The following is a 24,317-nucleotide window of genomic DNA, read 5'->3' as shown; positions in this document are numbered from 1 at the left end:
GTAAATACTGTAGTTTAATTCAGCTCTTCAACACCACCACACACAATCCATTTTAATGTATTGCTGTAACTAAGAAAATAACACCAAAAGGAAATAGAGGAAGTAGAAGCTTCTGCTGAGACACACTTTGGAAACTGGTGCCAAATATCAAAAGTGATGCCTGTTGTTTTGATCAGTAAATTACTTACATATTTTTGTGAGTGAAGAAAAGCAATATTTTTTTAATGTTACAACTAACCATCAAAAAAGTATTAGTGAAGATCAAAATTAGTTGTCATTGAATAGGAACCAATCCGTTGTGGCAGTGAAGAACCACTTGCTTAGGAGAGAGGGCTAAAGGGCTTTTTCTGTACTATTTGTCTTTTTCAGCTTCGTCGCATGCAAGAGATGATTGCAAGGATGCAGGCTCAGATGCAAATGCAGATGCAAGGTGGTGAGGGAGACAGCAGTGCAGTTCCTGGACACCATGTTTAAATTCTTTGGTAAGACCTTCATTTGATTATAATTGCAATAAGAAAAATAAATTGTCCATAGTAGATGTTTCAAGGCATTGGAAAGTCAATCAGTTGACCTGAGATTGTTTAAGAGGTTCAGTCCATTTCATGTTACATTTTTAAATATTCACACAAGTGTTTTTTAAAGTGAAGTGACTCAGTACCTTGAAGACCGAATAAGCATATTTAAACTTACTTAATTGAGTATTGATGCTCTGATTGAAAAAGGTATTATGAAAACTTGATTTCATTTTTTCAAATGTAACTTTCAATTTCCAGAAAAACGTAGAGAACTGTATTCAGTTCTTAATTTCTGTTTTGAGCTTTGTCTTGAGAACACGGTCATGTGCTCCTGTTCTAATAGTGGGGATAGCTTCCATCTGGCGAACAGTTCTGACAATCTGGCTTAGTTCAGTTCTGACAATTACTAAAGACAATTAAAGAATGGTGACAGTGAACTTAAAGCAATGCATTTTAGTATGTATTTTAAATAGCTATCTGAAAATATTCATTCAAACTTTGTCTACTTTGTCTAACCCATTCTTTTGCTTTCTTAGGACAAGTAAGAATTTTTATGGATAAATAATTATTTAATACACATCTCCTCCTCCTCCCTGACTGTGTAGACCATTGAAATCCTTGGCCAGGCTGTTCTTCCCGACATCTTTCTGTCAAGTGCATATTTTTTTCCCATTGATGGTAATTCACATTAAGAGCACTTAAATTTTTTTCCTCCATCTTCTCTTTGGTCAGACACCACAACTATGTCCTTACAAGAGATGCTTAGTTGGTCTGTCTTCCGTCATCCTAATTACATGTCCTGCCCATTGGAGTCCTCAGGGTTTCACTACTATTATACTTGCTTCTCCATAGACCTCCTGCAATTCCCTGTTATATCTTCTTTTGGCCTTACTAGCCAAAAACTTCATCTCAACCATGTATTTTTGAAGGTATTTATAAGCTGTCTTTCTTCCTTCTTAGTAAGTGCCTGTGTCTCTCACATCCATATAAAACAATAGGCCTTACAATGGCCTCAGATCTGATCTTTCTCAGTTGTTGCAAGCTGAAAAAATTCCATGTAGAGGCATTTCCCCTCTCTAATCATGACTTCTATTTCCTCCCTCACCTAACTGTTGTTTTAAATGCCTAGGAGCATTAATTACCATCTAACTTGTTTATCAATTGTTAAGTAAGCTTGTCTCACCAGCAACCACATACCACACAACAGAACCACTAACCCAGGAACCTATCCTTGCAACAAAGCCCGTTGCCAACTGTGTCCACATATCTATTCAAGGGACACCATCACAGGGCCTAATAACATCAGCCACGCTATCAGAGGCTCGTTCACCTGCACATCCACCAATGTGATATATGCCATTATGTGCCAGCAATGCTCCTCTGCCATGTACATTGGTCAAACTGGACAGTCTCTACGTAAAAGAATAAATGGACACAAATCAGATGTCAAGAATTATAACATTCATAAACCAGTTGAAGAACACTTCAATCTCTCTAGTCATGCGATTACAGACATGAAAGTTGTGATATTACAACAAAAAAACTTCAAATCCAGACTCCAGCGAGAAACTGTTGAATTGGAATTCATTTGCAAATTTGATACAATTAACTTAGGCTTGAATAGAGACTGGGAGTGGCTAAGTCATTATGCAAGGTAACCTATTTCCCCTTGTTTTTTCCTACCCCCCCCCCCCACCGACGTTCCTGTTAAACCCTGGATTTGTGCTGGAAATGACCCACCTTGATTATCATACACATTGTAAGGAGAGTGATCACTTTAGATAAACTATTACCAGCAGGAGAGTGGGGTGGGAGGAGGTATTTTTTTTCATGCTTTGTGTGTATATAAAAAGATCTTCTACACTTTCCACAGTATGTATCCGATGAAGTGAGCTGTAGCTCACGAAAGCTTATGCTCAAATAAATTGGTTAGTCTCTAAGGTGCCACTCCTTTTCTTTTTGCAAATACAGACTAACACAGCTGTTACTCTGAAACTTGTCCAAGATTATCATTTTACAACCATATATTTGGTCTAAAGTCCCATTTTTCTTGCCACATCCTTCAAGTCTCCAGTCCTTTGTACCTTCTGTCTTTTGGCCCTGGTCTACACTAGGAGTTGAGGTCGAATTTAGCAGCGTTAAATCGATTTAACCCTGTACCTGTCCACACGATGAAGCCCTTTTTTCGACTTAGAGGGCTCTTAAAATCAATTTCCTTACTCCACCCCCGACAAGGGGATTAGCACTGAAATCGGCCTTGCTGGGTCGAATTTGGGGTCCTGTGGACACAATTAGACGGTATTGGCCTCCAGGAGCTATCCCAGAGTGCTTCATTGTGACCACTCTGGACAGCACTCTCAACTCAGATGCACTTGCCAGGTAGACGGGAAAAGGCCCGCAAACTTTTGAATTTCAATTTCCTGTTTGGCCAGAGTGGCAAGCTGCAGGTGACCATGCAGAGCTCATCAGCAGAGGTAACCATGATGGAGTCCCAGAATCGCAAAAGACCTCCAGCATGGACCGAACGGGAGGTACGGAATCTGATCGCTGTATGGGGAGAGGAATCCGTGCTATCAGAACTCCGTTCCAATTTTCAAAACGCCAAAACATTTGTCAAAATCTCCCAAGGCATGAAGGACAGAGGCCATAACAGGGACCTGAAGCAGTGCCGCGTGAAACTTAAGGAGCTGAGGCAAGCTTACCAGAAAACCAGAGAGGCAAACAGCCGCTCCGGGTCAGAGCCCAAAACGTGCTGCTTCTATGATGAGCTGCATGCCATTTTAGGGGGTTCAGCCACCACTACCCCAGCCATGTTGTTTGACTCCTTCAATGGAGATGGAGGCAAAACAGAAGCAAGTTTTGGGGACGAGGAAGATAGCTCACAGCAAGCAAGTGGAGAAACCAGTTTTCCCAGCAGCCAGGAACTGTTTTTCACCCTGGACCTGGAGCCAGTACCCCCTGAACCCACCCAAGGCTGCCTCCTGGAGCCGCCAGGCAGAGAAGGGACCTCTGGTGAGTGTACCTTTTAAAATAGTACACGTGGTTTAAAAGCAAGCATGTTTAATTATTAATGTGCCCTGGCATTCGCGGCTCTCCTGGATGTACTCCCAAAGCCTTTGCAAAAGGTTTCTGGGGAGGGCAGCCTTATTCCGTCCACCATGGTAGGACACTTTACCACTCCAGGCCAGTAGCATGTACTCAGGAATCATTGTAAAACGAAGCATTGCAGTGTATGTTTGCTGGCATTCGAACAACATCCATTCTTTCTCTCTGTTATCCTCAGGAGAGTGATATCATTCATGGTCACCGGGTTGAAATAGGGTCCTTTTCTTAAAGGGGCATTCAGACGTGCCTGTTCCTGCTGGGCTGTTTGCCTGTGGCTGAACAGAAATGTTCCCCGCTGTTAGCCACGGGGAGGGTGTAGGGGCTAGCCACGCGCTTGGGGGAGGCAAAATGCGACCTTGGAACGAAAGCACATGTGCTATGTATGTAATATTAACAGCAAGGTTTACCATGAAAGAGTGTACCCATTGTTCTATAAAATGTCTTTTTAAATACCACTGTCCCTTTTTTTCTCCACCAGCTGCATGTGTTTCAAGGATCACAGGATCTTCTCCTTCCCAGAGGCTAGCGAAGATTAGAAGGCGGAAAAAACACACTCACGATGAAATGTTCTGAGCTCATGCTGTCCTCCCACACCGACAGAGCACAGAGGAATGCGTGGAGGCAGACTATGTCAGAGTGCAGGAAAGCACAAAATGACCGGAAGGAGAGGTAGCGGGCTGAAGCTGAAAGGTGGCAGCAATCTGATGAGAGGAGGCAGGATTCAATGGTGAGGCTGCTGGAGGATCAAACTAATATGCTCCAGTATATGGTTGAGCTGTAGGAAAGGCAGCAGGAGCACAGACCGCCGCTACAGCCCCTGTGTAACCAACCGCCCTCCTCCAAGTTCCATAGCCTCCTCACCCAGACATCCAAGAATGCGGTGGGGGGGCCTCCGGCCACCCAGCCACTCCACCCCAGAGGATTGCCCAAGCAACAGAAGGCTGGCATTCAATAAGTTTTAACTTTTAAAGTGCTGTGTGGCCTTGTCCTTCCCTCCTCCCCCACCCCTCCTGGGCTACCTTGGCAGTTATCCCCCTATTCGTGTGATGAATTAATAAAGAATGCATGAATGTGAAGCAACAGTGACTTTATTGCCTCTGCAAGTGGTGATCGAAGGGAGGAGGGGAGGATGGTTAGCTTACAGGGAAGTACAGTGAACCAAGGGGCAAGGGTTTTCATCAAGGAGAAACAAACAGAACTTTCACACTGTAGCCTGGCCAGTCATGAAACTGGTTTTCAAAACTTCTCTGATGCGCACTGCACCCTCCTGTGCTCTTCTAACCGCCCTGGTGTCTGGCTGTGCATAACCAGCAGCAAGGCGATTAGCCTCAACCTCCCACCCCGCCATAAACATCTCCCCCTCACTCTCACAGATATTGTGGAGCGCACAGCAAGTGGTAATAATAGTGGGAATATTGGTTTCGCTGAGGTCTAACCAAGTCAGTAAACTGCGCCAGTGCGCCTTTAAACATCCAAATGCACATTCTACCACCATTCTGCACTTGCTCAGCCTGTGGTTGAACAGCTCCTGACTACTGTCCAGGGCGCCTGTGTATGGCTTCATGAGCCGTGGCATTAAGGGGTAGGCTGGGTCCCCAAGGATAACTATAGGCATTTCAACATCCCCAATGGTTATTTTCTGGTCTGGGAAGAAAGTCCCTTCCTGCAGCTTTTGAAACAGACCAGAGTTCCTGAAGATGCGAGCGTCATGTACCTTTCCCGGCCATCCCACGTTGATGTTGGTGAAACATCCCTTGTGATCCACCAGTGCTTGCAGCACTGTTGAAAAGTACCCCTTGCGGTTTATGTACTTGCCGGCTTATTGCTCCGGTCCCAAGATAGGGATATGGGTTCCGTCTAAGGCCCCACCACAGTTAGGGAACCCCATTGCAGCAAAGCCATGCACTATGACCTGCACATTTCCCAGGGTCACTACCCTTTATCAGCAGATCTTTGATTGCGTTGGCTACTTGCATCACAGTAGATTTGCCCACTCCAAATTGATTTCCGACTGACTGGTAGCTGTCTGGCATTGCAAGCTTCCACAGGGCTGTTGCCACTTGCTTCTGAACTGTGAGGGCTGCTCTCATCTTGGTATTCTTGTGCCTCAGGGCAGGGGAAGGCAAGTCACAAAGTTCCATGAAAGTGCCCTTATGCATGCAAAAGTTTCGCAGCCACTGGGAATCGTCCCAGACCCGCAACACTATGTGGTCCCACCAGTCTGTGCTTGTTTCCCAAGCCCAGAATCGGCGTTCCACCACATGAACCTGCCCCATTAGCACCATGATGCCCACATTGCCAGGGCCCGTGCTTTGAGAGAAGTCTGTGTCCATGTCCTCATCACTCTCGTCACCACGCTGACATCGCCTACTCGCCCAGTTTTGCTTTGCCAGGTTCTGGTGCCGCATATACTGCTGGATAATGCATGTGGTGTTTAATGTGCTCCTAATTGCCAGAGTGATCTGAGCGGGCTCCATGCTTGCCGTGCTATGGTGTCTGCACAGAAAAAAGGCGCGGAACGATTGTCTGCCATTGCCCTGACGGAGGGAGGGGTGACTGACGACATGACTTACAGGGAATTAAAATCAACAAAGGGGGTGGCTTTGCGAAAAACAGAATGGCCCCCTCAAGGATAGAACTCAAAACCTCTTTCTACTGGAAAGTTGAATTACCAGCCTCAAGATTGAGACTCATGAGTGCAGGAGACCACACTTTCTTGGCAAGTGCCCCATGGCTATGTAACTTGCTGCCAGCATAGGTTGGAGGAAAATGTTACAGCTCACTTTGAGGTATCCATTCTACAATAACATTAAAAACAATTATTTGACTGAAAAATGGAGATGAGGGAACAAAACTTCATGTCCTTGCTTTAATGCAGTCTCAGTGATGGGGGTAGTATGAATATCCAAATCCATGAATATTAAAATGGATGTGGTTAATTCTAGTAGTTGATTCAGGACAGCATCTGATTTTGACAATTCATGATACTTGATTGCACAGGTCTATTGCTAATTAGCATCTGAAAATTGAATGGGGATTGTTTGGAGGCTCTCCATCTGTAGTACTGGGCCCTCTCAATCATATGGACATCAGCTTTATCTTCATGATGCTGATGAGGGTGGTAGCTGCTCCCTTGAGAAAGGGAGGCATGGTGGGTGACATGTTGTGTCACAGAAGTTTGGCTGCCTCAGGGCTCTTTTATCCTGAAAGCAGTTGTCTGTATCTAGAACAGATATAGAGCTCTTGAATCTGGGACTTGAAGTGATCAAATCTATCATCCCTCTCCCTTTAGAAATTATTTAATCTAGAGATGCACCAGAATAGAGGTTTTTGTCCCCTTCAGAAAGGGTGTTAAAACACTGAGGCAGTGTCCTGGTTCCCATTCTGCTCGGTTATTTGGTTGGCTGTCATGGGTGTATTCTTCTCGTGGGGGGGGGGGATGAAAAAATGGTGCTCTGTTCTCTGAGGTGTTCTGCATGATCATGAACAGAAGGGAAGGTGGTCTACAAGATAATATCTCAGGGTATGGGCCTTACTTCAAATGTTTGAGAAACCTCTAGAGAACATTCATAGTAGGGATGTAAAACATTAAACAGTAAGCATTAGTCTTACCGGTTAACCCAGCCTAACCATTAACCACCAGCCAGAGTGGCCCAGGTCCCTTTTCACTTTAATTAGTTAAACAATATAATTGTAATCGTTTAAATGGTTAACTTATTAAATATTTACATCCCTAATTCATAGTATGTTTTACTGTGCACATCTCACACTTTTTGCACATATTCTGTTAAATGTACACAAACATTTCTACTGGCTCTATTACTATTTCCCAGTTTAACTGCACACACCCTATATAAATACAAAGCATATTTTTATAGGGAACTATTCCTATAAATGATTATCTTTCCCAGTGGAGGAAACTTAAGTACAATCACTAAGTTCTTGTAGGAAAAAATGGCATTTCAGAAATATCACATGATTAGGCTTTGTGCAAGTGAGCAAGGTTAAGGTTATACATTCAGCCTTAAATTTCACATTTCCTTAGTTATGGGTTCTTAGGTATGCAACCTTAGCTTTGTGTTAACACTTTTTTTTTATGTTCAGTTATTTTCAGTGTATCTTCTTCTGAATTTGGGAGTCACTACTCTGTCTTGTGTTGGTGTGTAACAATTTGTATAGTGTTCCAGAATGCCATAGAGAAGGGGTCTTCAGACTTTCATAGTGTAGACCATGCATCCTCCTCTCCTTTCAATCACATGGTCTACCTCCCTTCCCAGTGGTGATCAAATAAGAGCCCTTTGGTGACCACAGCAAGTGCTTACTTGGGAAATGTTTAGTATGCTTTGAATTCAGTTTAGCACCTGGAAACAGATCCAGCACTATGTGACTAACCTGCTCTCTGCCTACTCCCAGAAAATTCTCCCTGGGTCACCATTTGAGACACTGCTTTAGGAACTGTAGGGATTTGGGGGAGTAGGGACGAAAAGGTTATGTCCTCAGTTTTGAGATAGAAAATCTGTCACATTATCAAACTTCCCCCATTGGATGTCACACAATGCATTTAAATAGTGATGTCCCAACATTGTTAGGCATAAAGGAAATCCATTTTTCCAACATTGCCTGGATCTAAGGTTTTAAATCTTAATGCTAGTCTTTGTTGTGTTTATGAACCATTAGAAAAAACAAACTTGCCTTATCCCCATTATGAACCATTAGAAAAAACAAACTTGCCTTATCCCCACAGGCAGTGTCTCATGCTCCAGAATTCAGAGGGGGTGGTTGGTGTGTCTGGCAAAGTGTGTTCTGGTGAGGCTGATGGAAGGAATCTTAGACATCATGTAGACTGCACCTTAATAGATCCACATGTGGAATATCGAAGATGATCTTTGACTGTTAGCACTGAGTAATGGATACACACACCATAGTTCAGTTTCTTAAATACAAGGTGTAGTTACAAAACAGCTAACAGTTAACTTTCCATATTTCTGCCTTCTTTGCAGATGACTTCATATGCAGATTAAGAGGAAACATTCCAGTGTTGGGATGCAATGGTGTCTCTCACTGGGAAGGATGTCTTTCACTTTGCCTATGACTTGGAGGTCATGTTAGTATGTTATGTACAAATGCATGGTAACATTTGTAATATGTACTTTGTAACAGATTGTATTCAGTCAGTATTTTATTCATTATATAGAGATTGTGATAAGTTTTAGTTTAGTAATTTAGTATTTTATTGAGCTCATTTTATGTAATCCAGTATATTAGGAATGCAAAATGGATGATACTGAGCCTTTCCTAACCTGACTTAGCAGTGGTCAATCTATTTGCATAGCTCAGTAGCACCATTATTCATACTACTTATTACACCTAGAAAGACGTGACCGTTGCTATAGGTTGTCCAGTGGTGTAATATTTGACTACTTAGGGAGTCCAATGCCAAGTTAAGTTATTCTCTTTCCTATTTCTTACATTGTTTAAATGTGTACCTGTGAGACTCTTGGCCATTCCTCATTTCTTGTCCAGTGCTGAATAGCCATTGCCTTGGCATCACAAGTGTCTAATTATAAAAGAGGTATGCTTTGTCTTAACTAGGAGAGAGGAGATAAGAGCGAATTCCTTGTCAAAGGGGACACTGTAGTTTAGGGAGCAAATGTTTATTGCATTTACGTTTTATCTTGAGGGAAATATCTTCTGGATTCTGTTTCATTAATTAAAATCCTCCAGTTTATTGAAGGGAACTTCTTAAAAGCAATTTGCTGTAGGGCAGCACAAAGTAGTAGTGTGTTCCAGTGGTGCCTCTGCAGCAAAAGTAAACCAGAATAATGCTGATATTGGTACACAAGGCGGGGTTGGAAAAGAGAAATCTGCCTTCATTTCAGATGCTTTCCAAAAAATAGTTTTCCTAATGTAATAGGGGAAGAACTTTCAAGCTACTTTCATTAGATATTAAGGTGGTAGTAAGGGATACTTTTTGCCTGAGTTAGGCTTGTACTACACCTTTCAATCTAGTTATGTTATGTTTTTTTTGCTTATGGCAGGGTATGATATAGCCATTACAGCACAGGCCCAGTTGCTGACATAGTGATACTGCTTGCTGAATGACTCCTCTTGTCTACTTACCCCTCCAGAGCCAACAGTCAGATTTCATAACATGATGTGCTACTGCAAAATTAGTTACCAGTGGTGTTTACAACCCACCAGTGCCAAAGAGATAATACAAGTGGCACCATCACAAAATGCTGAGATCTTTCTGATCTCCTGCACAGCAGTGCCCTTGTTCATCCTCTTCTACATTGATATCAGAGATGTGGAATAACATAACCTAATCCTGCAGTTAAATTCCACAAATTGTTGCTTTAATGGTCACTAAATTACTAATTTAAAGGAGTCCTGCTACTGAGCAGATCAGATTTTGATCTACCTTAAAATTGCTGCAGTTTATAAATTGCTTTATATTCTGAGTATCTTTTTACTATCTAAAGCAAAACCCACCACAATAGCCTCTGTGTTGAACTCCTGTGCTGCCTCTAGAGCAGCTGTCATTTCATAGAGCTGCTCATCTTCCTACTCATCTAAGTAGCAGCCTTACTGATTTGTGCTTTGTCAGAAACACAGGAGTAATGAGTCCTTTCTTGCTAAATGGATGAATACAAAATTAGTAGGGAAAGAAATGTAAATGTTTAAATTTTGCCTTTTCCATAGAGAAAAGATAGTAATAAGGCATTTCAGTATTGCCAGAGAAAAATGTCAAGCCATGTTAATTAAATCTTTCAATATATTGAGCAGACTGGTTTACTGAAGAAGTGACCATAAAAGGATCAGAAATAATATTAACCTTCAGTGAAGTCATTAGAATAACTACTTTAAAATACCCCCCCCCCCCAGTGTTTTTTGTTCAAATAGTGCAGCTGAGCACCTCTGTGCTCTTTTAGGGTTCTCAAATGGTCTCAGTTACAATAGAATTCTTACTGTCATGTTACATACATTGGACATAGCACATTTTGAAGTGCTGTCCATTTTGCAAGGAAAACCTGTTGCATAACATTTCAGTGAATTTCATCTGCAGTTAGTACTGTCATCTAAACTGCAATAGTATTTATAACCAGTATTAGGAAAAAATCTATGAAAGCTTTTTTTATTTTATATATATAATATGTGTGTATAATATTTCACAAGTGACAAGTACATATTTAACCCTGTGGATAACCTTTGTTGAGGAACCGCTCCCTTCCTGTAGTCCTTACTTAAGCCAACTTCTGTTTTGGAATAAAAATATACTATGCAGTTAGTGCAGATAGCACAGGTTGAGCTCTACCTGTGGAATTGTCTGAGTAAAACTACAATTTAGTCATGGAGGTCACGGCAGTCACAAATTCCGTGACTTAACCAGATCTCTGTGACTTCAGCAGCTGAAGCCAGGGATGGAGGCAGGACTGTGCCCCTGCTCTGCAACTGGGGCTGGATGGCTGGAACCAGTACCCTGCAGCCCCTGCCCTGTGGCTTGGAGGGTGTGGGGGGCTGGAGCCAGGCTGTTAGCCCCTGTCCAGGAGTTGCGGCCAGCTCTGGAGCAAGAGCTGTGCACTCCTCGTGGCTGCTCTCCCCCGCTGCATCCCAGCCCTGTGGCTTCGGCCAGGGGCTGCAGCAGGGACCATTCTACAGCTGGGGCCGTGTGCCCCAGCCCTATGTTGGGGGCTGCAGAGGGAGCCGTGCACCCCCCTTGTGGCGTTCCAGGACCGTGAGCCGTCCCTCTCCCTGCACTGTGGCCATAGGTTGGCAGAGGCTGCAGCTGCGCACCGCTGTCCCACAGCTGTGGCCAACTCCGGAGTGGGGTCTGTGTGCCCCGCCATGACTGTGCCCCCTGCCGCTGCACCCCTGCCCCATGGCTTCTGCTGCAGCTGCAGTTGGGACCATTCTGCAGCTGGGGCTGTGTGCCCTTGCCCGGCAGCTGCAGTGGGGGCCGTGTGCCCCCCTCACAGCTTCCCAGGGCTGCAGCCAGGGCTGTGCACCTCTGTCCCACAGCTGTGGCCAGCTCTGGAGCGGGGGCTGCATGCCCCCCGTGCTGTGCCCCCATTGCAGCCACTGGAACCAGAGCTTTCACCTGCCGTGGTTCTTCCTGTCTGTCTACCCCCTCTCCTGACTCCATTCCTCCCCCGCAACTTAACCCTGACCCCCGTTATTTTTAGTAAAGTCACAGACAGGTCATGGGCTCTGAACTTTTTATTGCCTCTGACTTGTCTGACTTTTACTAAAAATAACCGTAACAAAATCTTAGCCTTACTTATGAGAGATCTTGGGGTTTGGGGGGTAATATGCATTCATTGAACAGCTAGCTTTAGTAGAGCATTATGGTTAGTTATTGAGTGAGTTTTAAATTACTGATTCTAGTGAGGAAATGTTCTCACTTTTTTCCAACGGAAGTGTAAATTCTTGCGATTTGCTATCTTAATGAATGGAATTTATATGTTTGCTAATTGCTTCCACACATACACTCCTTTGGTGGAAAAGTCCTGTGTGCCCGACAGCTCTGAGGAGCTCTTCTCTTCTGCACTTGGCTTTTGATGCTCCTGATTGCAACTGCCATTCACTTACGTAATGACTTGATGGGAAACATAAAAAATAAGCCATTCTTTCTCAAACCTCTTTTTTTTTTTTTTACCTGAAGCTAACCCAGACTGGAGGAATTGAGACTTTGGAGTCAAGCATTATCACTGGCCCACTGAGCTGGCCACAATGGTTTTATTTTCTTTACTAGAAGTAATTTTACAGTTATTTCAGGAGTCAGAGTACTGGTACACTTGCAGTGCTTTATATTTGGCTATTAAAAGGGTTATTTCTTTGTATACAAACATCTTAAATTTCTGTATTCAGATTCTGTATTATCATTAGCCAAGACTATATTAATAAAAATATCAAAATATACAGTGGGTCTTTATTGAATTCCTTGTATAGTCTAACCAGGAATCATTAAGTAGCATGATGGGGTTGGTGTTCTAATTTCTTCTTCACAGTCCAGTTTGTTGGACTCATGTAAGTGAAGGGTGATATATTGATGGAGCTGCACAAAAATATGGGAATTAAATAAAACCTGCACAGCACTGACAGTATACTCTTCATGCAGGTAATCCTGAGTTTGTAGAACTGTAAGTATTAAGTGATGCTCTTGTCCTTCCAGCAACCTCTTACAACTTCCTGTGGCCCCTATTGATAACTTAGTGATAACTTAGTGCAGAATGCAGCAGCCCACTTACATTCAGGCAGAGTGAGTTACAGCAAGGTGCCCTGGGGCTGTTGACTCTCACCTAGGAATGTGTATATTATTTTGGGGCCTGGCTACCAGTGGACTGCTTCTCTGTATGTAGTGATTGTGCAAATCAAAAGCACTGAAGCGAACTACCTGATTGAAAAGTTATTGAGCTAGTGGCAGAATATTTCATGTGAGTGATTCTTGATTTTTGGAACTGAATAACATTCTCACTCACGCTTGGTCTGAAAGAGCTCAAATTCCCACTTGGAAGGGGAAGCACTGTGTGAAGCTAAATGTCTACTGCACAATGGAACAAGGGGGGTGAGGTGATATCTTCTATTGGACCAGCTTCTGTTGGTGAGGGGGGCAAGCTTTTGAGCTACACAGAGCTCTTCTTCAGGTCTGGGAAAGGTACTTATGTGTTACAGCTAAATACAAGGTGGAACAGATTGCTTAGCATAAGTAGTTAACACATTCTAAGAGAAGAGCTCTGTGTAGCTGAAAAGTTTCTCTTTTACCAACACAAGTTGATCCAATAAAAGATATTCTTACCCGCCTTTTCTCTAATATCTGGGATCAACATGAAGAAAGGATGTAACACAGACATGATGTTTCTTGCATTTGCTCAAGAAATGCATCCTCCAGCCAGCAGCGGCAGGAGTTTGGGCGGGTGGGGGTTCTCAGGGCTGAGGCAGCGGGTTGGGGGATGGGATGGGTAGTGCTTACCTTGGGGGGCTCCCTGGAAGCGGCCAGCATGTCTGGCTCCTAGATAGGGAGGCAGCGCACAGAGTCCCTTGGCCATGCCTCCACCTAGGGCCTGCAGGGGCAGGCCAACCACTTCCAGGAGCAGGTTAGGGAGCCTGCCAGCCCTCCTTCTGTGCCCTGCATGAGCAGGAGTCCTGGGCCACACACCACTGCCTGCTCCCCTTCCCCACCAGCAGCAGCTGTGTACTTGGGCTGCCCCCCTCAGCACCCACAGTGCCCCCAGGCTGTACCTCTCCTCCCCCAGAGCACACACGGTACCCCTGAGCTGCCACTTTCCCTCCCCATCCCCCGAGCAACCAAGTTTCAGTCAAGAGTGTGTAGTAAAAGACATGGACCGGTCACGGGCCATGAATTTTTCTTTATTCCCCATGACCTGCCCATGACTTTTTACTAAAAATACCTGTGACTAAAACGCAGCCTCATCAATGACAGGGTACTCTTCCCAGACCAGAAGATGATCTGTGTAGCTCAAAAGCTTCTCTTTCACAAACAGAAGAATAAGATATCTTCCGCACTGTATCTCTCTCATCCTGGCACCAACACAGCTACAACAGTACTACACAGTGGAGCAGATTTCTGCTGCACTCTAGCTCTGCCCCTTTTTAGCTGCTAGTGCTGCCTGCTAACCAGGGATGGGAAGTGTTCCAGGGTGCACAAGTTTTTTCTGTTTCTTTATTTGCAGGTGATTATCCAGTGATCCATCCTCTGTTGCTCATTCCCAGCTTCTGGCAAACAGAGGCTAGGGACACCATCCCTGTTCATCCTGGCTAATAGCCATTGATGGACCTATCTTTCATAAACTGATGTAGTTCTTTTTTGAACTCTGTTATGATCTTGGCCTTCACAACATCCTCTGGCAAGAAGTTCCACAGGCTGACTGCATTATGTGAAGAAATACTTCCTTTTATTTGTTTTAAACATGCTGCCTATTAATTTCATTTGGTGACCCTCTAGTTCTTGTGTTCTGAGAAGTAGTAAACAACACTTCTTTATCTACATTCGCTACACCAGTCATGATTTTATAGACCTCAATCATATCTCCCCTTAGCCGTCTCTTTTCCGAGCTGAAAAGTCCCAGTCTTATTAATCTCTCCTCATACCGAAGCAGTTCCATACCCCTAATTCCAATATATGTTTTTTGAGATGGGGCGATCAGATATGCACACACTATTCAAGATGTGGGCGTACCATGGGTTTATATAGAGGCAGCATGATATTTTCTGTCCTATTATCTATCTCTTTCTTAATCACTCCAAGCATTCTGTTTGCATTTTTGACTGCTGAAAAGTTTTTCAGTGAACTGTCCACAGTGACTCCAAGATCTCTTTCTTGGGTGGTAACAGCTAATTTAGACCCCATCATTTTATATGTATAGTTGGGATTATGCTTTCCAATGTGCATTACTTTGCATTTATCAACATTAAATTTCATCTGCCATTTTGTTGCCCAGTCGCCCAGTTTTGAGAGATCCTTTTGTAGCTCTTTGCAGTCTGCCTGGGTCTGAACTATCTTTAGTAAGTTCTATCATTAGAAACATAGATAGCTGGGTTTGCAATGACCCAGAGAACCTCATGGTGACTTGTCTGCCTGGTGTGAAGGTTACAGATCTCTCGAGACATCTAGATAGACTTATGCATAGTGCTGGGGAGCAGCCGCTGCTTGTGGTACTGTAGGTACCAATGACATAGGGAAGGATAGGAGAGAGGTCCTGGAGGCCAAATTTAGGCTGCTAGGTAAGAGATTGAAGTCCAGGACCTCCATGGTAGCATTCTCTGAGATGCTCCCAGTTCCACACGCAGGGCCTGTTAGACAGGCAAAACAGCAGAGTCTCAATGCATGGATGAGATGATGGTGTAGGGAGGAGGGGTTTAGATTTATTAGGAACTGGGGAAACTTGAGAAAGCGGGAGCCTATACAGGAAGGATGGGCTCCACCTAAACCAAAATGAAACCAGATTGCTGGCGCTTAAAATTAAAAAGGTTGCAGAGCAGTTTTTAAACTAAGGGCTGGGGGAAAGCTGACAGGTTTGGAGGAGCAAGTGGTTCGGACATCCTTTAGGGGAGGATCTATTAATAGAGAATCTCTATGTCCTAATGAGGATGAGAGGATGGAAAATGATAAAATACAGGCAGGGTTTGATCAGAAACAGTCGTATAAAAAAAAGACTCATTCAATTACATTGTGTAACGGCGGACAGTTAAAAGGAGACAAGTTTTTAAAGTGCTTATATACGAATGCGAGAAATCTAAATAAAATGGGTGAACTACAGTACCTTGTATTAAATGAGGATATTAATATAATAGGCATCACGGAAACTTGGTGGAATGAGGATAAGCAATGGGATACAGTAATACCACGATACAAAATATATCAGAAGGACAGAACAGGTCATGCTGGTGAGGGAGTGGCACTATATCTGAAAGAAAACGTAGAATCAAATTAAGTAAAAATCGTAAATGAATCAAACTGTATCACAGAATCTCTATGGATAGTAATTTCATGTTCTAATAATAAGAATATAGCGGTAGGGATATGTTATCGACCACCTGACCAGGATGGTGATCATGACTGTGAAATGCTCAGGGAGATTAGCGAGGCTATTAAAATAAAAAACTCAATAATAATGATGGGGGATTTCAATTATCCCCATATTGCCTGGGTACATGTCACCTCAGGACGGGAGGCAGAGATAAAGTTTCTCAACACCTTAATGACTGCTTCTTGGAGCAGCTGGTCCTGGAACCCTCCAGAGAAGAGGCAATTCTTGATTTAATCCTAAGTGGAGTACAGGATCTGGTCCAAGTGGTGAATATAGCTGGACCACTTGGTAATAGTGACCAGAATATGATTAAATTTAATATCCCTGTGTTAGGAAAAACTCGACAGCAGCCCAACACTCTAGCATTTAATTTCAGAAAGGGGAACTACACAAAAATGAGATTAGTTAAACAGAAATTAAAGGGTACAATGCCAACAGTGAAATCTCTGCAAGCTGTGTGGAAACTTTTTAAAGACACCATAATAGAGGCTCAACTTAACTATATACCCCAAATTAAAAAACATAGTAAGAGAACCAAAAAAGAGCCACAGTGGCTAAATAGCAAAGTAAAAGAAGCAGTGAGAGGCAAAAAGGCGTCCTTTAAAAAGTGGAAGTTAAATCCTAGTAAGGAAAATAGAAAGGAGCATAAACACTGGCAAGTGAAGTGTAAAAATACAATTAGGAAGGCCAAAAAATAATTTGAGGAACAGTTAGCCTAACACTCAAAAGTAATAGCAAATTTAAGTACATCAGAAGCGGGAAGTCTGCTAAACAACTAGTAGGGCTACTGAATGATCGAGGTGCTAAAGGAGCACTCAAGGACAATAAGGCCATTGCGGAGAAACTAAATTAATTTTTTGCCTCCATCCCTGTTTGCTGGAGGTCACAGTTTGCTGTGTCCCTGCCGGCAAGGATCCCACCCAGCCCTCCCCATGGCACACATCATCTTTGCAACTTTAAATGCCTGGGGCTGTAGGATGAGTTTCTGCAGGTGCCAGGTGCTCTCCTTCCTTCGGGAGGGGGGGCACTCTGTGGTTTTCCTGCAGGGGACCCATACAGATCTGGCCACTGAAGCTAGCTGGTGGCTGTAGTGGGGGGACAGGGTCTATTTTAGCCACCTCACAGTTCATACGGCTGGCGTGGTGACCCTGTTCTCCCCAGACCTACGGCCCGAGGTGGTGGGGGTTGCTGAGGCTGTGCCAGACCACCTGCTGCACCTCCGGGTCCACGTGGAGGGGCTAGTGGTAAATCTTGTCAACATTTACACCCCAACATCGGGCCCGGAGCAGCTGCGCTTTTATCAGCAGGCATCTGCCTTCCTCGGCTCCTTGGATCCTCACGAGTGCCTGGTCCTGGGTGGGGACTTTAACACCACCCTCGATGAGCAGGACTGCTCGGGGACCGAGCAGTGCCCGGCCGCCGCGGATGTCTTCTGGGAGATTGTCAACCATCACTCCCTAGTGGACGTCTGGCGCAACCGCCACCCGGATGATGTCTCGATGTTCACCTTTGTCTGGGTGGAGGCCCATTGGTCGCACTACTCCCGGTTGGACCGCATTTACTTATCATGCTGTCACCTTTCACGGGCCCGCTCCTCCAGCATCCGGCAAGCCCTGTTCTCGGATCACCTGTGACAGCCTCTCTCTGCGGGGAGAGGCAGGGGCCAGCACTTTAATAACAGCTTGTTGGAGGATGAGAGCTTCGTGGCGTCCTTCCGGTAGTTCTGGATGGCCTGGTGAGGGCAGAGATGCACCTTTTCCTCAGCGTGGCAGTGGTGGGATGTGGGGAAGGTGCGTGCCCAGCTCTTCTGCTGCGACTACGCCCAGGGCACCAGCCGACGGAGGGATGCAGCGATAGAGCAGTTGGAATGGGAGGTCTTAGAGCTGGAGAGGCATCTGTCTGCCAGCTCCGTGGATCCATCCCTCTGTGGAGCATGCCAGGAGAAGTGGGAGGAGCTCCAGGCCCTCAAGGACCATTGGGCCCAGGGCACCTTTGTTCGATCTTGAATCTGCCTCCTTCAGGAGATGGATCACAGCTCCCACTTCTTCTATGCCCTGGAGAAACAGAGTGGGAGCCAAGAAGCACGTCACTTGCCTCCTCGCAGAGGACAGCACCCCTGTCATGGATCTGGCAGAGATGTGTGGGAGGCCCAGGACCTTCTGTGCAGGCCTTTTCTCCCCGGATCCGACCAATCCTGATGCTTGCAGCGTGCTCTGGGACGGACTCCTGATGGTCAGCGCAGGCGACTGAGACCAGCTAGAGCTGCCTCTCACTCTGGCCGAATTCTCGGAAGCCCTTCGCTGCATGCCCACCGATAAATCCCTGGGGATGGACAGGCTGATCGTGGAGTTCTACCATGTGTTCTGGGATGCTCTCGGCCCAGACCTTGTCACAGTCTAGGCCAAATCCTTGGAGAACGGGGCCCTCCCCCTGTCATGCAGGTGAGCCATGCTCACCTTGCTTCCGAAGAAGGAGGACCCCCGTAACCTTTGGAATTGACTTTGTAGTCCCATCTCGCTCCTCAGCACGGACTACAAAGTCGTAGTGAAGGTCATCTCACTGCGGCTGGGGTCTGTGTTGGTGGATGTGGTCCACCCCAAGCAGACCTACACCGTCCCAGGCTGTACCTTCTTTTATAATCTCTATTTGGTCTGGGATCTCTTGGAGCTTGGGTGTAGGGATGGTCTATTGTTTGCCCTTCTGTCCCTGGATCAGGAGAAGGCGTTCAACAGGGTGGACCACGGGTATCTCCTGGGCACTCTGCAAGCTTTTGGCTTCGGACCCCAGTTTATGGGCTTTCTCCAGGTGCTGTACGCCTCTGTGGAGTGCCTGGTAGGGCTCAACTGGACCCTGACTGAGCCAGTCAGCTTCGGGTGGGGAGTATGGCAGGAGTGTCCCCTCTCAGGCCAGCTGTATGCTCTGGTGATCGAGCCCTTCCTCTGTCTCCTCTGCCAGAGGCTGATGGGGTTGGTGCTGCAAGAGCCAGAGCTGCGGCTGGTCCTGTCAGCGTATGCCGACGACGTGCTCCTCGAGGTCCAGGACCTGGGCGACTTGGTGCCGGTGGGGGCTTGCCAGGCCATCTACTCGGCAACCTCCTTTGCCTGGGTCAAGAGCTCTTGCCTACTGGTCGGAGACGAGTGGCAGGCGAGCTCCCTCCCACCCGCGCTTCAAGCCATCCAGTGGACCACGGGTCCGCTGCTCAATCTTGGCGTTTACCTTTCTGCCACTCATCCATCTCCGCCAAAGAACTGGCAAGGTTTAGAGGGCAGGGTGGCAGAGCGGCTCCAGAAATGGACAGGATTGCTCCAGTGCCTCTCCTTCTGAGGGAGGGCACTGGTGCTCAATCAGCTAGTCCTGTCCATGCGCTGGCACCAGCTCAACACCCTGGTCCCGGCCCCGTGCTTACTGGCCAACCTCCAGACATCGATTCTGGAGTTCTTCTGGCCAGGGCTGCACTGGGTCTCTGCAGGGGTCCTCCACTTGCCCCTGGAGGAGGGAGGACAGGGCCTGAAGTGCCTGCGCACTCAGGTCCACGTCTTCCACCTCCAGGCCCTGTAGAGGCTCCTTTATGGTGTGGGTAGTCCAGCGTGGAGTGTACTGGCGCACATCTTCCTGCACCGCTTCCGCGGGTTCCAATACAACTGGCAGCTCCTTTTTCTCCATCCAAGAGGTCTTTCATGAAACTTCTCCAGGTTGCCAGCCTGAGTGTGACCCCCTCTTATAAATTAAAAACACTTTTTAAATATTTAACACTACTATAAATGCTGGAGGCAAAGTGGGGTTTGGGGGTGGAGGCTGACAGCTCGTGACCCCCCCATGTTATAACCTGTGACCCTCTGAGGGGTCATGACCCCCCAGTTTGAGAACCACTGTTCTACCAGGACCTCCTCCAGACCTGGAAACTGCTCTCAGTGACCAGATCCATGGCGGTCACTGAGGGGGCGGATCTCCTCGCGGAGCCCCTGCTACACAACCCCCAGCTCCGTGTGCAGGTGCTGAAGTCCCCCTCAGTGTGCCAGAGGTTGGTCCTGGCAGAAGTCACCAGAGCTGGAGACCTCCTGGACTACGACCGGGGAGACTGGCTGGATCCCCGACGCTCACTCAGTGCATGCGGCTCTCCAGACCTCGTACTCCCCAGCACACTTCAGGAGGTGTGCTGCTCGGGGTTTCCTCGACCAGGTCCTGCAAGAGGGCACACCCCGCCCACTGTCCACCCCAGGCCCTCCGGACCTTTTTATCAGACCCCTGCCCCATGGACCTACCCAGCCATCCCACCCCTTTACTGTGAGCTGGCTGCATGGCTTGTAGCCAGTTCGGTTCCACACCATGCCAAGAAAACATCTGTACACACTTGTGCTCCACACTCTTCACGTCCTCACCCTCGCGTCCCACCCTGACACAAAGTAGCGGGACCTCCTGCCACCTCTGGAGGGTGAGAAGCCCCGGTGGGCCAGCCTATGTTCCACCCTGATCCCAAGGCCCACCGGGGACATCAGCTGGCGGCTCCTTCATGGAGCCATGAGCATGGGCGTGTACTTGGCATGGTTCACCCCTGTCTCGGACACCTGCCCCTTCTGCGGCATGAGGGAGACCCTGGCGCACGTTTACCTGGAGTGCGCCAGGTTGCAGCCCCTATTCCGGCTCCTCTTGAACATCATGTTATGTTTTCGGTTGCACTTTTCTCCTCACCTTCTCATCTATGCACTCCCTATCTGTGGCCCCACGAAGTCACGGGACCTCCTTGTCAACCTCCTTCTAGCCCTGGCTAAAATGGCCATCTACAAAACCAGGGAGAGGAAGTTGGCTGACGAGGTCTCCTGTGACTGTGGGGCCTATTTCAGATCCTTCATCTGCTCATGCATCCGGGCAGAGTTCCTCTGGGCGGTGTCCGCTGGCTCCCTTGATACCTTTTGAGGAGTAGTGGGTACTGTCTGGGGTTCTCTGCTTGGTGTCCCCATCAGGTTCCCTTCGTTTAGCCCTCTGACCTCACCTGTCCCTGTTTTATCCTTAGCTGTCCCCCATACTCGCTTGGTATCCCGGACCTGTAGATCCTCCCTTTAGGCTAGTGGGAGGTCCTTTAGTAGTGGGCGGGCTTCCGCCTGCCCACTTCCTGGATCCCAATAGGATCACTCTCCTGTAGACCTCTTGGCTGACCCTGTCACATTACATATAAAGCCAGCATCTAGTACATCTGGGATGAGGGGTGTGATTCAGCCAGCACTTTACACAACTTCTCATGGGTTAAGCATATTTGAAGAGCAAAAAGTAACCATCTTGCTCTAACAGGTGGATGAGAGGTTTGATCTGCTGCCCATAGAAATGCATTAGTGTAAAATTCCTCATGGTGTTATAGACTGTGTCTAGGAGCCAGTTATTTATAGGAATTACTGAGTATTTGGAATGATAAAATATGACCTGAATGCATGTTAGTGTCTAAAATTCTCTAATTCATTAGAGTTGCTGCTCCACCAGGGAGCGGTATAAAATTTTTTTGAGACCCTATGTCTCTAGCCCACCTCTGTTTACAAGGTCTTTGCCTACTTTTTAGAAACTGGCTCTGAATAAGTCAGCTTTGCCCAATTACTTTTAGCTCCCAGCAACTTCATTGCCACCCTTTTTGCTCATGGCTGTTGTTCCGCTGAGAGCTAACAAGTCTCAGTGACCAGAAATATCTGCAAGCAACCTCCATTATTACAGTTAGAGCTTTTAGATACTACCAACATCCAGCCCCCCTCTGTGCTAGGCTCTGTACAAACAGTGAGACAAGCCTCTGCCCCAAAGAGCTCAGACAAGACAAAGGGTGGGAGAGGAAAGAGGCACAAAGATGTAGAAACTTGTCAAGATCACAAAGGCAAGTGACAGGAGAAATAGAACTCAGGTGTCCTGACTTCCAGTCCAGTGTCTGATTTAATAGACCATGGCACCTCTCTAACAGCTGTATCAGTGGTTCCCAGACACTGGGACATGTACTAGTATTCACCAATGATACTTGAGCTGGCTGTCATCTCACTAGTGATCTCAATGCAACATTCCTCCTTTCATTAGGGCCCAACTGGAAAAAGCAACCATTGCTCAGAAAAGGTTGTGACCCACTGCATTAGCCATACCAGGTGGGAATACTTGAAACAAGCAATTTTAGTACGAGAAACAACACTGAGGGTGGGTGTCACTTTGTGAATCAGTCCTGCACAGTGTCACTCTTAGTGCAACTGCACAGAATGGCCTTGAAGTTAAGGCTAGAGTGCATTATCTGCTCATAGTAAAATATGCTACAAAGGCACAAAGTATTTTAAGTAGCACTCAATACTGGCAAATCCACCTCCATAGCAATGGAGAAAGGGTTGTTGCAGCTACATTGTTAATAGTAAATTAAAAATGTGTTACCTTGGGGCCTGGAGCAGCTCTCCTTTCACATTCCTCCAGGACCTGGCTTGTAGTGAGTGAAATACAGTCTGTCTGCCATGTTTCATCTTGATGCAAAGGATGTAATACTGGAAAATCGGGACATTTAGACTCTCTCATACTCTTTCCATTAAAAGCTCTGAAAAGGGAAGACATGTCCACTCATCAGGCAAGGAAATCTGACCTGTCCTTCATTGCTTTCCCATCTCACCTTCCTATATACTGGAAACGGATCTTTAAGTCTGTGTTGCTCACCACAGGCTTTTCTTGCAGCCACACCTCCTGGGCTGTTATGGGGGGGGAATAGCAGCCCCTCCCTGTTGCTCCTGGATGCACTGCCTTGGGACCGCCAGCAGTGGTTGCGCCCTGCTCCCCGCATGGACACTTGGGGCACAATGCTGGAGGACCAGGCAGTTGGTGAGTTCCCCAACTTCCCAGGGGTGGTGGGGTTCAGGCTTTGGGCAGGAGGCAGCAGGCTCTGGCCACAGGGCTTCAGGTTCCAGTCCCCCACTGCTTCCCCCCATCCATTGCCTCTGGCCCTCTCTGCCTCCCTAGACCCCCCCCCCCTTCAGGGCTTAATTTGTCCCCAGGCTTGACAGGGCTTAGTAAGTCTGTTGTGAAAAGTGATACTTGTATGCCTGTTAATCACTTTTCACAACAGACTTACTATCTAGCAATAAATAAATTACAATGATTTGGACACATATATGTGCATATTTATTTGTTTTTCCTGAAGCTAATTAAGTATTTTAGGAAAAAGTATGAGAGCGGCCACCAGCAAGAGTTGATGGCCGCAATGAGGCCATCAAAAAGTTTGTCCTGAGAACCCCTGAAAGTTTTAGTTATTAGTTCCACAAATTACAGTACCTCCCCCATATGATGTCTATGGGATCAACAACTACCAAAATGGGTTTCATTCTGTAACTCTTAATACTTTAAAGAAAAGAAAAAAAGCATTCTATTCTCTGGCACCCTCCAAGAAGAAAAGTGACATCTGAAAAGGCATATTCTAAAATGGATTTCATGCTCCAAAGCTATTTTGCCTCTTCCCCATCACCCATCTTCTCTGCTTACTTTACATAAGAATGGCCCTATTGGGTCAGACCAAAGGTCCATTTAGCCCAGTATCCTGTCTTCCAACAATGTCCAGTGCCAGGTGACCCAAAGGGAATTAACAGAACATTAATTTCATTTGGTGACCCCTAGTTCTTGTGTTATGAGAAGTAGTAAACAACACTTCCTTATCTACTTTCTCTACACCAGTCATGATTTTATAGTCCTCAATCATATCTCCCCTTAGCCATCTCTTTTTCAAGCTGAAAAATCCCAGTCTTATTAATTTCTCCACATACAGAAGCTGTTCCATACCCCTAATAATTTTTGTTGCCCTTTTTTGAACCTTTTCCAATTCCAATATATGTTCTTTGAGATGGGGCAATCACATATGCCACACACTATTCAAGATGTGGGCATACCATGGATTTATATAGAGGCAACATGATATTTTCTGTCCTGTTATCTATCCATTTCTTAATTATTCCCAGCATTCTACTTACTTTTTTGACTGCCAAAAGTTTCTCAGAGAACTATCCACAATGACTCCAAGATCTCTTTCTTGAGTGATGTCATAAATGTATAGCTGAGGGTAGCATAAAATCCCTCCTTGACCTGTAAGGGGTTAAGAAGCTCAAATAACCTGGTTGGCACCTGACCAAAAGGACCAATAATGGAAGAAGTTACTTTCAAA

At 46.0% G+C, this 24,317-nt stretch overlaps 2 protein-coding genes across 13 annotated transcripts in view; both read left to right on the top strand.

Annotated features, from left to right (window-relative positions):
- SEPTIN2 (septin 2) overlaps positions 1-24,317 on the top strand; it is a 111,966-nt gene that overhangs the window by 42,275 nt on the left and 45,374 nt on the right. For 7 of the 12 annotated variants that reach the window (XR_012160865.2, XR_012160864.2, XR_012160860.2 and 4 more), the window contains 3 exons: positions 370-482; positions 2,948-3,527; positions 4,099-4,696. Coding sequence is in view for 4 of the 12 variants with exons in the window: in XM_073360461.2 (XP_073216562.1) it covers positions 370-474 (105 nt within the window). In the remaining 8 variants the exon portion in view is untranslated. Of the gene's footprint in view, positions 1-369; positions 483-2,947; positions 3,528-4,098; positions 4,697-8,620; positions 10,723-24,317 lie in introns of those variants that run through there. The other 5 variants (XM_073360463.2, XM_073360464.2, XR_012160861.2 and 2 more) reach the window with 4 other exon arrangements.
- The window catches only part of FARP2 (FERM, ARH/RhoGEF and pleckstrin domain protein 2), a 272,156-nt gene continuing 248,250 nt past the window's right edge, over positions 412-24,317 (top strand). Inside the window, exon 1 of the mRNA XM_073360436.2 lies at positions 412-482. The gene's annotated coding sequence lies outside the window, so the exon portion shown is untranslated. The remainder of the gene's footprint in view (positions 483-24,317) is intronic.

Source organism: Lepidochelys kempii, chromosome 9 (genome assembly GCF_965140285.1).
Source record: "Lepidochelys kempii isolate rLepKem1 chromosome 9, rLepKem1.hap1, whole genome shotgun sequence".
NCBI lineage: Eukaryota > Metazoa > Chordata > Testudines > Cheloniidae > Lepidochelys > Lepidochelys kempii.
This window is presented reverse-complemented; position numbering and strand designations above follow the sequence as displayed.